Source organism: Diabrotica undecimpunctata, chromosome 10, assembly GCF_040954645.1.
Source record: "Diabrotica undecimpunctata isolate CICGRU chromosome 10, icDiaUnde3, whole genome shotgun sequence".
Classification (NCBI taxonomy): Eukaryota; Metazoa; Arthropoda; class Insecta; order Coleoptera; family Chrysomelidae; genus Diabrotica; species Diabrotica undecimpunctata.
In genome coordinates, this window is record NC_092812.1 from 19,515,059 (window position 1) to 19,528,204 (window position 13,146).

The following is a 13,146-nucleotide window of genomic DNA, read 5'->3' on the forward strand; positions in this document are numbered from 1 at the left end:
AAGAGCGAATGGATGGTCTGAAAAAGAAAAGGCTATAAACCTGACTATCGCTCTTCGAGGAGATGCCTTAGATGTGCTTCAGACCATAGCAGTAGAGGAGACCGATGATTTCGAACAACTGAAGAAGAGGTTAAATATGCGATATGGCCACGAACATTTGGAGCATGTATATCAGTCGCAGCTTAAAAATCGTAGACAGAAGAAAGATGAGGCTCTTCAAGAATATGAGGTAGATATTGCCAGATTAGTACGATATGCTTATCCAACAGCTCCCGAAGACATGATGGAAAAATTGGCCGTTCAAACGTTTATTGATGGTCTTCGTGATCATGAAATGCAGAGAACACTACGATTAGCTCGTCACAAGACGCTGGTTGATGTCTTATCCGCCGCCCTCGAATACGAGTCAGCTACGCAGGCCTCTGGCGGGTACAGTAAAGTTAGGACTGTAAAAGAGGAAGGAGATGAAGATAAACTTGACCAGCTCGTTAATATGATGAAAAGCATGACATATAAGAAAACGAAGACCATCAGATGCTGGAATTGTGGCGAAATAGGACACGTACGAAGCTCCTGTAAACACCCTAGGTACGACGCAAATCAAGAAACTCACCATCAGGAAAACTAGAACGGGTCAGCCTTAGGGGGGCAGCTTCGACCCAAAACTTTTCCAAAGACCCTCTCATACTAATAGCTTCTTTGAAATGTCGTGAAGATAGTGTATATGTAGATGGAGAAATAAATGGTAAAAGACATACGTTGTTGGTGGATACCGGAGCGACCAGAACCATTATACGTCCAACAGTTATAAACAGCCGTAAGAAACTGTTACCAACGAGGTTGCGACTTCGGACCGCTACAGGTGAAAATGCCAACATTCATGGAGAAATCCAGGTACAATTGGGAATTGGAGCAGAAAAGTTCGTCCATACTGTTATAGTTGCTGACATCGAAGAGGATGTTATATTAGGAATGGACGTAATGAATATGCATGGATTCCAATTGGATTTTAAGAATAAGGTAATCAAAGTTGGCAACGAGGAGGTATTTCTCCATCCACATAATGACAACACTGTGCAAGCAGCCATTACAGAAGATACAGTCGTGCCTGCGAGAAGCGAAACGATCATAGTAGCGCGGCTACAGGGAATTGTGGACGAAGGGAGACCTGTTATGATGGAGCCTTGGAACCACGACGATGAGGTTGGCCGTGGAATCATAATTGGAAAGGAATTGGTGACTTCGGCTAAAGAAATTCCTGTGAGACTTATCAATGTCAACGACTACCCAGTGACCATAAAGAAAGAGACAAAAGTAGGAACTTGTGTACCTGTGACATCCATAATCCGTCAGGCGACAACATCTGATAATTCCAACGACAAATTCGACCAAATGGTTGCAGTTGCAGGACAGTCTCTAAATCAGATGGAGAAAAGGAAATTAAGGGAATTTCTGCGGCAGTATCGTGATATTTTCGTACCGAAAGGAGGAAAGACGGGAAGAACTACCGTTGTTAAGCATAAAATTGATACTGGTAATGCTAAGCCAATTCGTCAAACAGCTCGACGATTACCACAGGCGAAGAGAGAGGAAGCTGAAACGATTGTTCAGGAAATGAAGAAAGACGGGGTGATAGAACCTTCTACGAGCCCATGGGTCTCTCCGGTGGTCCTGGTTAAGAAGAAAGACGGAACGACGAGGTTCTGTGTGGATTACCGTTTGCTGAACAACGTTACCAAGAAAGATAGTTATCCTCTGCCTCGGATCGATGACACATTGGACACATTGGCTGGAAGTAAATTGTTTTCTACTTTAGATTTGAAGTCTGGATACTGGCAGGTAGAAATGGACCCAGTCGATAAAGAAAAGACAGCCTTCACCACAGGATCTGGATTGTGGCAATTCAACGTTATGCCATTTGGACTTTGTAATGCTCCTGCGACATTTGAGAGGCTTATGGAAAATGTGTTGAGAGGGTTATCTTGGAAAACATGCCTGGTTTATTTAGATGACATAATCGTCTTGGGGGAGACATTCGAAGATCATTTGAGGAATTTAGAAAACGTTTTTAATCGACTTAAAGCTGCCCAATTGATGCTAAACCCCAAGAAGTGCCAGCTATTTCAAGGTAAAGTCAATTATCTGGGTCATATAGTCAGTAAAGAAGGAGTGGCCGTGGATAAGGGAAAAATCGATTCCATTAAGGAATGGCCAAAACCAACTGACAAACATCAAGTGAGAAGTTTTCTTGGACTATGTACTTACTACCGGAGGTTTATTAAGAAGTTTGCAGATATCGCTAAGCCATTAACGCGACTTACAGAGGAAGCAAGAGAATACCGCTGGGATACAGACTGCCAAAATGCCTTTGAGACCTTAAAAAAACATCTAATAACAGCACCAATTTTAGGGTATCCACTGCCAGAAGGAGAGTTCATCTTAGATACGGATGCAAGTAATGTGGGAATTGGAGGAGTGCTGTCTCAGATTCAAGGAGGACAGGAACGAGTCCTCGGATATTTTAGTAAAGTTCTTTCAAAACCTGAGCGGAATTATTGCGTCACGAGAAGAGAACTTCTAGCAGTAGTTAAATCAGTAGAGCACTTCTATCAATACCTCTATGGCAGAAAGTTTCTAATCCGAACCGACCATGCCGCCCTTAAGTGGTTGATGCAGTTTAAGAATCCAGAGGGTCAGATAGCCAGGTGGATCGAACGACTCCAAGAATACGATTTTAAGATTGAGCACCGGGCCGGAGTTAGCCACAGAAACGCTGATTCTCTTTCCAGAAGGCCATGCCCAGCAGAGTGTTCCCACTGCAACAAAACGGAATCCAAGGAAGCAGCAGTGCTAAGAACGACGATTGTCAACGACGACTGGACGCCTACTAAGATAAGGGCAGAACAAGAGAGAGATCCAGTTATACTGAAAATCCGAAAATGGAAAGAGGAAAACCGTCGACCACTTTGGCAGGAAATATCAAACCTATGCTCAGTAGTTAAGACGTATTGGGCCCAGTGGGACTCATTTATCATCGAAGATGGCTTGCTCAAACGAGTCCTGGAAAATGATGACGGTTCAGAGAAAAGAAGACAGTTGGTGATCCCAAAGAGCAGAATAGCCGAAGTACTTCGTCAGTTACACGACAGTCCATCGGGAGGGCATTTTGGTGTAAGGAAAACCCTTCAGCGAATTCGAGAACGGTTTTATTGGATGAACAGTTCCGACGACGTAAAAGACTGGTGTAAGAAATGTACTATTTGTGCTACGAGTAACGGGCCTCACCGGAAAAGGAGAGCTCCTATGAGACAATATAATGTTGGAAGCCCGTTTGAAAGAATAGCTTTGGACATTGCAGGGCCATTTCCAGAAACTGAAAATGGGGGCAAGTACATGTTGGTAGTAATGGATTACTTCACTAAGTGGGTCGAGATTTACGCACTTCCAGACCAGAAGGCCGCCACCGTTGCAGATAAGTTGATCCAAGAATATATCAGCCGATTTGGAGTGCCTTTGGAGATCCATAGTGACCAAGGCAGGAACTTTGAAAGTGATCTATTCCAAGGAATATGTGATAGACTAGGCATGAAGAAAACAAGAACTACCGCGTATCATCCGCAATCGGATGGTATGGTAGAACGAATGAATAGGACAGTTGGCAAGTATTTGACAAAGATGGTGTCCGATCATCAGCGAGACTGGGACCAATACCTTCCGTTCTTCACAATGGCCTACAGATCTGCTGTTAACGAATCAACGGGCCAGACACCAGCCAGAGTCCTATTCGGACGCGAAATGCGACTACCTTGTGATCTAGAATTTGGGTGTCGACCTGGAGAAGATGTAGCAGGTGAAGATTATGTGATCGAATTACGAAGAAGAATGGACGATGTACATGAGTTGGTCCGTTCCCACCTTCAGATCGCTAGCGACCGAATGAAGAAACGGTACGATACACAAGCCGAAAAGGGTTGCTTTAAGAAGAACGACAAAGTATGGCTGTATAATCCCAAGAAGCGAAAAGGTTGTTCTCCCAAATTGCAGCAGTTTTGGGAAGGTCCATACCTCATCATGGAGAAGATCAACGATGTCATCTACCGAATAAGCAAGATTCCGAGGGGAAAGCCGATGATAGTACACCATAACCGGCTGGCGTCTTTCGAAGGTGACCACGACGTAGATGAAGAAGTGGAAGTAAACCAAGTCCAAGACGTGTCTGACCTCACGTTTGAGGAATTCATGGGTGCCTATGGAGGTACCGGTAAAGCAAGACATGGTGTTACCACTGAAGAAAAGCAAGATCTACTCGCGCTCCCCGATGACTACTCGCTGGCCCTTACCATCCCGGCCAGTATCAAAGACGCACCAGGGTTGGCATCCGTCTTTCGAAGGAAGTTTGGTCGAGTTGCAGAACTTCAATGCCAGGTGCCAGCTCCCGGTAAAACCTTGAAACTCCAAGATGCATCACGTTACCTTTTCTACCTGGTAACAAAAGACACTGCAAGTGACCAACCTACCTACCGAGATGTGTGGGAAGCCTTACTTCAATTGAGAGAGCACGTACTAGAGTCCGACGTGCAAAAGTTAGCCATGCCAAAGTTGGAGTGCCGCCAATTAGATTGGAGGGTTATCCGAAATATGGTGGAGGAGATCTTTAAAGACACCGAAGTCCAGGTGTTAGTCTGTTGCAATCCGCATAGTTACTGGTGCGGAGAGAAAACCGTCCCTTGTCATTTTTATACAACTGGAAGTTGTAAAAGAGGGTCCAGTTGCCGATACCAGCATACAGTTCCGGTTTCAGTCCCGACAAGGTTCCAGGAGGAACCATCTTTTAAGAGGGGGGCAATGTTACGATAATTATCCTGGCCTAAAATAACCGTAAATATTATGACTAATGTGTTCTGTTTTTAGATTTTTACGAGAGTATTCTATTAGCCGGCAGAAATTTACCTGAATGGACCTTCCAGAAACGGTCGAGCCGATGTAAAAAATACCCGTTTGCCTTACCGTTATAATTTCGCCGCAAATCGAGAAGGCTGTTCGATGATTCTAGCGTAAAGGCAATGGCATATATAAAGGACATTTGATTTGGAAGGAACAGTTAATAAAGAAGATTCGCGCTCGCGATATTTATGTTACGCTCGCCTAAATAAATTATGTGTATTATTTAGTGAGAAATAAACTTATATAAATTATCGTGCCTTTTAATAAATTAAAGTAGGAACAATATAATAAATTAGTAAAGACATTATAAATTAAAGACATAACAATTAATAAATTCACAACAATAGCATAGAACTGTGGCCAATAGAAGAAGCATTAGTCAACAACCGTATCGACTCCAGGTACAGAATATTAATACATAACATTTACGAACAACCTGAAATAATAGTGACGTGTGGTAATGGATAATAAGACCAGTAAAAATCAACCGAGGCGTAAGACAAGGAGACACAATATCTCCAAAATTATTTACAGCTGCCCTAGAAGATATCTAAGTCAATAGACTGGGAAAATAAGGGAATCTGTATTAACAGAAGATACTTGAACCATCTTAGATACGCAGATGATGTAGTACTAATAGCCGACACGTGTAATGCACTGAATACGATGATTGAGGAGCTACACACAAAATTCCTAAAAAAGGACTGAAAATGAATTTTAGCAAAACTAAACTAATGTCAAACAAAGATAACAAACCTATGATAAACATCCAAGGGACAGAGATAGAATAGAGGAATATACATATCTGGGTCAAAATGTCAAACAAATGTAAGCAAAGAAAATCAGACTACCGAAATAAGCAGACGTGTAAAAATGGGATGGGCAGCATTCGGAAGACTCTCATACGTACTTAAAAATAAAAATATACCTCAACGACTGCGAATCAAAGTATTTAATTCCTGTATCCTACCTGTACTTACATATGGAGCTCAAACCTGGACATTCACTAAAATAAACATGGAGAAGATCAGAAAAACTCAGAGAGCTATGGAACGACAGATGCTGGGTATCTCACTCAAAGACCGTAAACCCAATGAAGACATTCGTAATAGAACAAAAGTAAAATATGCTGTCGAATAGGCAGCTAAACTTAAATGGAAATGGGCTGGACATAAGCAACGTCTTAAGGATGGCCGATGGAATAAAGAAATCGGGAATTGGCGGCCATATGAAGCCAAAAGACCACGAGGAAGACCGCAAATGCGTTGGAGCGACGATATTAAAAGAACTGCAGGACCAATGTGGAAACGTCTTACAAATAACAGAGATGAATGGAGAGAATTAGGAGAGGCCTATATTCGGCAATCCGAATAGAGAGAAGAGCTTAAAAAAATCAACAAAGAACTGTACATCCCTTAGGAAGCATTTTCGGACTAGGTGAATTGGATTAAATTGTCTTAAAATTATATAAGGAATCTCTAGTCTTCGTTTGTCAGTAGAGTTTCTGGACACCCTGTATTGCGGTACCCTTGTTTTGGAAGAAGGGTCCACGCTTGTCGACTAGATATTTTGAAGTCGCAACGATTCGACAAATGGTTCATTATCAATTTCTTGATATTCTTTTTTAAGGAACTTCTGATAAAGATGTTCGCTATCATCATTCCATCCGAGGATATATTATTTTCGATATTCCTGGTTATATGCTTCTTGGTTATGCTGCGCATACAGCGTGTTAACAGCGCTGACAAACCTTACATAGTGTGCTTTAGGAGTGATACAACATAGGCATTTTTCTTTTGTAAATGCTGCACGGTTGCATGTATATCGTGGTGCTGATTAAAACAAAAGTTTGAAAGAACATTTTTGTTTCCAAGCAGTCAACCTGAAAGAGTCCCGCACTTTAGCATCAGATATGAGCTATAACTTATGCTCATCCATCTACTCAACCAGTTTAAGTGCGTTATTATTGTTTGTTTTATATTACCATTGAGTGTAATGGGAATTAAAGTCACCAAAATAAACGCCTGGGTGTAGGGTAGGGTTCGATAACGTTAGTAGCCAAGTGGTTTATAAGTAATACTTCGCGTATTTTATCAATGTCGCAATGTGTATTTTATCCAGAGTTGAAGAGGAGCACAAGTGTGCATTCTCTATACATGTTGCTATCCTATATGCATGGTGGCATGTTGCGCCTAGTACGTCGTATCCCTCTATTTTGCCTCTATGGTACAACTGATCTTCGTTTTCATGATGGGTTTTCTGTATGGCTACTACGTCAATTTCATACTTTGGTATTTTTTCATAATGTAGTAGTTTTTGTAGTAATTAACATATATAAGGGAAAAAAAGTTTGGTAAAGAGCCTTTGGTTTGTCTATGCATTGTGCTTGGGGTGTGTAGGTTGCCAGGATATCGCAATGGTTATCTGATATGATACTTCATTTAGCGTTCCCCAAGGTAAACCACGATGAGCCGAACTAAATCGTTAAAATTACGGATTTTGATACAGGGAACAAATTAAGCTTTTATAACACTACTTTGTTTTCAAACACGCTACTGCGGATATTCAGTGTGGAACAGTTAGATTACAAATACAGAATACTTTGATCCTTTGTTAAAGAAAATTGTATATATGTAACGCATATAAATAAGTAACAGGACTATTTACTCTTAGTTGATGATCGAACAGAACCTCTATATTATCTAAAATATTCCAATAGGTGTTATTTATGATATTAGAATGTTTAAATATTACCAATTGGAAATATCTCAATGTTGTGATATATTTACTCAAACATTTAATTTTTTATTGTTTTTATCTTTTTATATACATATAAATTCATATTTAATGTTTATTTCAATATCTCTTTTGAGATTAGCTGATGTGATTTTTAATATTATATCTACATATGTATATTATACAGGGTGTCCATTTAATAAGATACTTTAATACTAGGTATACTATAAAATGTAACAACGTAGTCATGTACCTTCGTATTATATAAATTAATTGAAAATAATCCAGTACTATCAATATTTTCGCATATCTTAATATCGCTCTTCTCTAACTACCTATCCCTATTCTCCTTTCTCTAGCTTTCCCTTCTTATCTATATTTTGTTGATTTTCATGACGTACCATTTGCTTCCCAATGACCTTTTCAGCTTTAGAGTATAAGAAATCTTTACACGTTTTCAATTGTATTTTTTATTCTTAGTAAGATAATTATTACACTATAACGAATAATATTGATTTTTATAAAGCTTACTCAAAAATAATATATTTGTAAGAATTCTTAGTTTTAAATCTATTCTTTCTATGATTGATTATTTTACAAATTGTTATTATATAATTTACTGAAAGTTTCTACCATCGGCTTACTGTAAGAGGACACCCTGTATAAATTAATTGTTAAATCCAAAAATCCAGTATCCTCATATTGAAACATTAATAATGAAATGATATTCAAATTACAAGTACCTATGTACACATGTAATCATCACAGTAATAAACGACATACATAAAAACTATTGTTTTATTTCATCGATCCTAAAAAACGTAGTTTTAATAAATTCTAGTGCTTTGTGAGATGGAAAGTGTATGATATAGTTTAGGTTGGCAGCACTAGCAGTGAAGGCAGGTATGTCGATCAGTCAGTCAACGGGTTGACTAGGTTATAAAAAGTTAAACGTTGCCACGAGCACAAATAAAATATAAAACGTATGTGTGTGTCTTTATGTACATGTTCACAGTAAACATAATAATACATGGTGTCAGGTCTATTTATTTTTATTTATCGTATGGTATACAATCAAAACACAACGTACACACAACCAAACTTATATGGAATCACCCAGTATTTCTTACTAATAATAAGAAATGTATGACAACTTTTTTGCAGATAATAGATAAAGGTTTTTGTTGGAAATACGATTCATAATTGATAAAATTTGATCAAGTACACATTGAAAAATTTTATTATTTTTGTCAAGTTGTAAAACCGAGACGTCAGAGTAAAGTTAAGTTTGTGTTCAAAAAAGGTAATATGCCCTACGTAGGTTTGTCAGATGTTCAGAGGGGAAGAATTGTTGCTCTTGTTGAGCAGGGAATGTCACAAAGGCAAATTTCAGCTACCCTACACGTCTCGCAGAGCGTTGTTTCAAAAACATATGCAAGATTTTTAGAATTGGGTATACTCAAGAACAGGCCTAGACAAAGTCGTAGAGTAACTAGTGATCGACAACACCGGTTTTTAGGTCAAATAGCTAGAAGAAATCCAACCTCTTCTCATCCGGAGCTCCAAAGGCAACTTTTGCAGACTACAGGTATTGACATTTCAGTTGAAACAGTACGAAAGAGACTTCCACAAGGAAACTAAGTTCCTGTAGTTGGCTGTATACCATATAATAAAAAATTTTCCAATAAAATCCTTTATACAAAGGTATATAAAAAACCCCGTCGGGCTATGTTAAAAAGACAAAACGTTTTCGGAATAAGTATTCCATCATCAGTGTCAATATATTACATGAATGTAGCCACTAAATATGAGGGTAAAAACCCTTTAAAAATTAATATGTGAAGTTTAGTTTACATTATGTCGTGTTTACAAATAGGATGGTAAAGTTACCGTTGGATTGGTAACATGGCGACATATGACTCTACATTAAGTTGCAAGTCCTGCTCTGACTTTATTAAAGCAACTGATTGAAAAAAAAAAATTTTCAATCAGTTGTTTTAATAAAGTCCTCGTAGACATACCGTCTCAGGACTTGCAACTTAATATAGAGTCGCCTGAGACGGTATGTCTACGAGGACTTTATTAAAACAACTGATTGAAAAAATTTTTTTTTCAATCAGTTGCTTTAATAAAGTCAGAGCAGGACTTGCAACTTAATGTAGAGTCATATGTCGCCATGTTACCAATCCAACGGTAACTTTACCATCCTATTTGTAAACACGACATAATGTAAACTAAACTTCACATATTAATTTTTAAAGGGTTTTTACCCTCATATTTAGTGGCTACATTCATGTAATATATTGACACTGATGATGGAATACTTATTCCGAAAACGTTTTGTCTTTTTAACATAGCCCGACGGGGTTTTTTATATACCTTTTTATAAAGGATTTTATTGGAAAATTTAGAAAGAGACTTCGTTCCCAAAATTTATTTAGCAGGAGGCAGTTGAGGGTTCCAGAGTTATCCAGACAGAACAGAATTGATCGGCTGAATTGGTGTCTGGAACACTAGAACTGGACAAATAAAGATCGGCAAAATGTCCTTTTTTCAGATGAAACCAGAATTGGCCTGAGATCAGATGACCGTCGAATTCGGGTTTTAAGAGGTCGAGGCAGACAAGCTAGACAAATATAAAGGAGGAACTGTAATGTTTTAGGGAGGTATTATGATGGGAGAAAAAACACCTTTGCGTCCCTTACGGCAAAGTTTAACGGGTCGCCGGTATGTCGATTTGGTACTAGAACCCATAGTTAGGCTGTGGCGAGGTGCAGTGGAAAATATTTTCATCACTGTTCTGAGCTGGCCTGCCTGCTCACCTAATATTAATACCATTTAGCATGTGTGGAACCTCATTAAAAGAAGGATTAGAGCTCGACGGGATAATCCAGGTAATGCGGATCAGCTCATTCAAGCCGATCTAGAAGAATGGGCAAACTTACCTCAAGAACAAGTTGACGATTTGATTAGAAGCATTCCCCGTCGGATTGAAGCTTGTATTAGAGCTAGAGGTGGCAACACTGACTATTAAAATGAACAACAAGACTGTATCTTTCTTTAGTCAACCATTGCAATATTTTCATTTGTTCGTGTTTTTTTGCGTTTTTGTTAATTTCAAGCATTTGTAACATTTTTTTGATTGTTTTTTTTATAGTAATTAAACTGGTTTAGTAGTTCATTTTCCATTAAACAAATTTAGTAATACTTTACAAAATCGGAAATACTGCGTGATTCCATATAAGTTTGGTTGTGTGTAATTAAAATTCAATATCAATATAAAACGTTACATGGAATATTACAAACGAACATCTAATGTATTATTAATATAATGTAAAACATTTTCGGTCGCATTCAGGAACTCATAGAAAACTCCAGGGATCGCCTTCGGGGTCATTCTTCGATAATGTGACGGACAGTCTGTCGTTGCGCACCACAGTCACACTCCGGAGTAAGGGCTTTTTCCCATCTATATAAGCTGTCAGCACATCTACCGCTGCTTGTTCTTATTCTATTTAGCGTTTCTGATCGATACAGGCCATTTGGTGTGCTTCCCGGGGTGAGTCGCTCTCCCATTGTCTTCTCCAAGCGTTAGTGAGGTTGAAGTGTTTCTAATGTAAGGACTTGGCTCTTAGCAATGGAGGATATCTGGAGCGCCGTCTGTTTATTTCGATGGTGGATGGATAGTTGACGGTTAGCCTCGATTTTTCGATATTCTCTGAGAAAAGAATGACTTCTTCGCAGTTTCGACGGTGAAATGTGACTCAGAATGGGAAGCCAATAGTTCGGTGTGGATCTAATTGTACCTAAGATTATTCGCATTGTCTGGTTTAATTGGGTGTCAATAATCTTCGTGTGTTTGCTATTGAACCATACCGAGGAAGCATATTCAGCCGCCGAGTATACAAGTCCGAGAGCGGATCATCCGAGTACGGAGGCTGAGGACCCCCATGTGGTACCACATAGCTTTTGGAGTGTATTATTTCGCGTTTTCAGTTTTGCTGCCATTCTTTGTAGGTGTTCTTTAAAACTTGATGTTCTGAGGAGTTATGAGGAAGCTATTTTCAAAGTGAACGGAGAGTTTTTTGTTAGCTTGGGCATTATTCAGATGGAAACAGCACACTTCGGATTTCGTTGCATTGGGCCGTAGTAGTAGTTGTGATAGTATTCTCCCATAACGGCAAGGTCATCCGTTAGTATTGTTTCTGTAATATCCATGTTATTATGTCTTGCTGCAATAGCCCATTCATCAGCGTAGCCAAATTTCTGCGAAGTTGTCTCAGGTATGTCTGCGATGTATAAATTAAACAGTAAGGGTGCCAAAACAGATCCCTGTGGCCGTCTATTGCTGAGCTTCATTTGGACACTTTTAAAGTTGTCCATTGTAACTTAAAAAGGTGAGCATGCTATCAATGAGTTTAGTTACTTTTTGACACGGGATGGCACGGATTAGTTTGCAGCTGATAGGTCAATGAAAGCAAAGGACGTGTTTTGTTTTCTTTGAAAACCTGCTTCAGTATGTGTTGTTAGGGATAGGATCTGATCTGTGCAGCTGCGGTTAGGTCTAAACCCTGCTTGCTCAATAGGTATCAATTCAAATATGTTTCTACTAATTCTGTTGTAGATTAAGCGTTCCAACAATTTATAGACATAGCTCAGCAGTGCAATTGGTCGGTAGTTTTGGGGCTGATCATTTACCTTTCCTGGTTTTAATATGGCTATAATGGAGACCTTTTTTAGTGAATGGGGGATTTCTCCTTATTTTAACATCTATTATCTGAATAAAAATTAGCCATTTTATCGGAGCCGGGTGCTTTTCCAGACTTAATTTCTGATATTGCTGAAATATTTCTTCTGGAGTAAACTGGTCAGAGTATTCAGATGTAGGCGGGCATGCAGACTTTAGTATTTTTAGTTCTTGTTTTACTTTGGTGGTGTGGTCACGATCTCTAGGTGCCCTTTAGGTTGCTACAATGTGGGAGACCGCTCTGTTGAGAGCTATTGGTACTTTGTCTCTAGTTGGGAGTCTGCTACTACCAAGTTTTCTAATTAAAGACCATGATTTTCTGCTTGATTTACTAAAGTCTAATTTTTCCACAGTTTCCATCCATTTTTGTTGTCTGGCTGCATCCAAACTGTGCAGTAGATCGTCCGCAATTTCTCGGTCTTGGCTTTCGTTGTATTCTTGATACAATTTCTCACATTTTTCATCCCATCCTGGGACATACTCTTTACGATATCCTCTGAGTAACCGCTCCTACAAATCTCATGTAGTGTACACGTGTTGGGGTTATCCATCCCAAACATTTCTCCAATCTTTCAGTAAAAGTCGCCCAGTCTGCTTTTTGAAAGTTCCACCTAGCCCGAGGAAAAGATGATATTGGTATTTTGATGTCAACTTCTATTGCAACTGGTCTATGTTGGCTATGTGGAAAATCTGGGAGTACTGTACGTGAAGCTGCCAGC

General features: G+C 39.2%; 1 protein-coding gene across 1 annotated transcript; it reads left to right on the forward strand.

Moving 5' to 3' along the window:
- Positions 1–8,988: 8,988 nt before the first annotated feature.
- Positions 8,989–9,321, forward strand: LOC140451642 (uncharacterized). Its single transcript, XM_072545486.1, has one exon. The coding sequence runs from the start codon at positions 8,989–8,991 to the stop codon at positions 9,319–9,321; it is 333 nt and encodes a 110-aa protein (XP_072401587.1).
- The last annotated feature ends 3,825 nt before the right edge of the window (positions 9,322–13,146 follow it).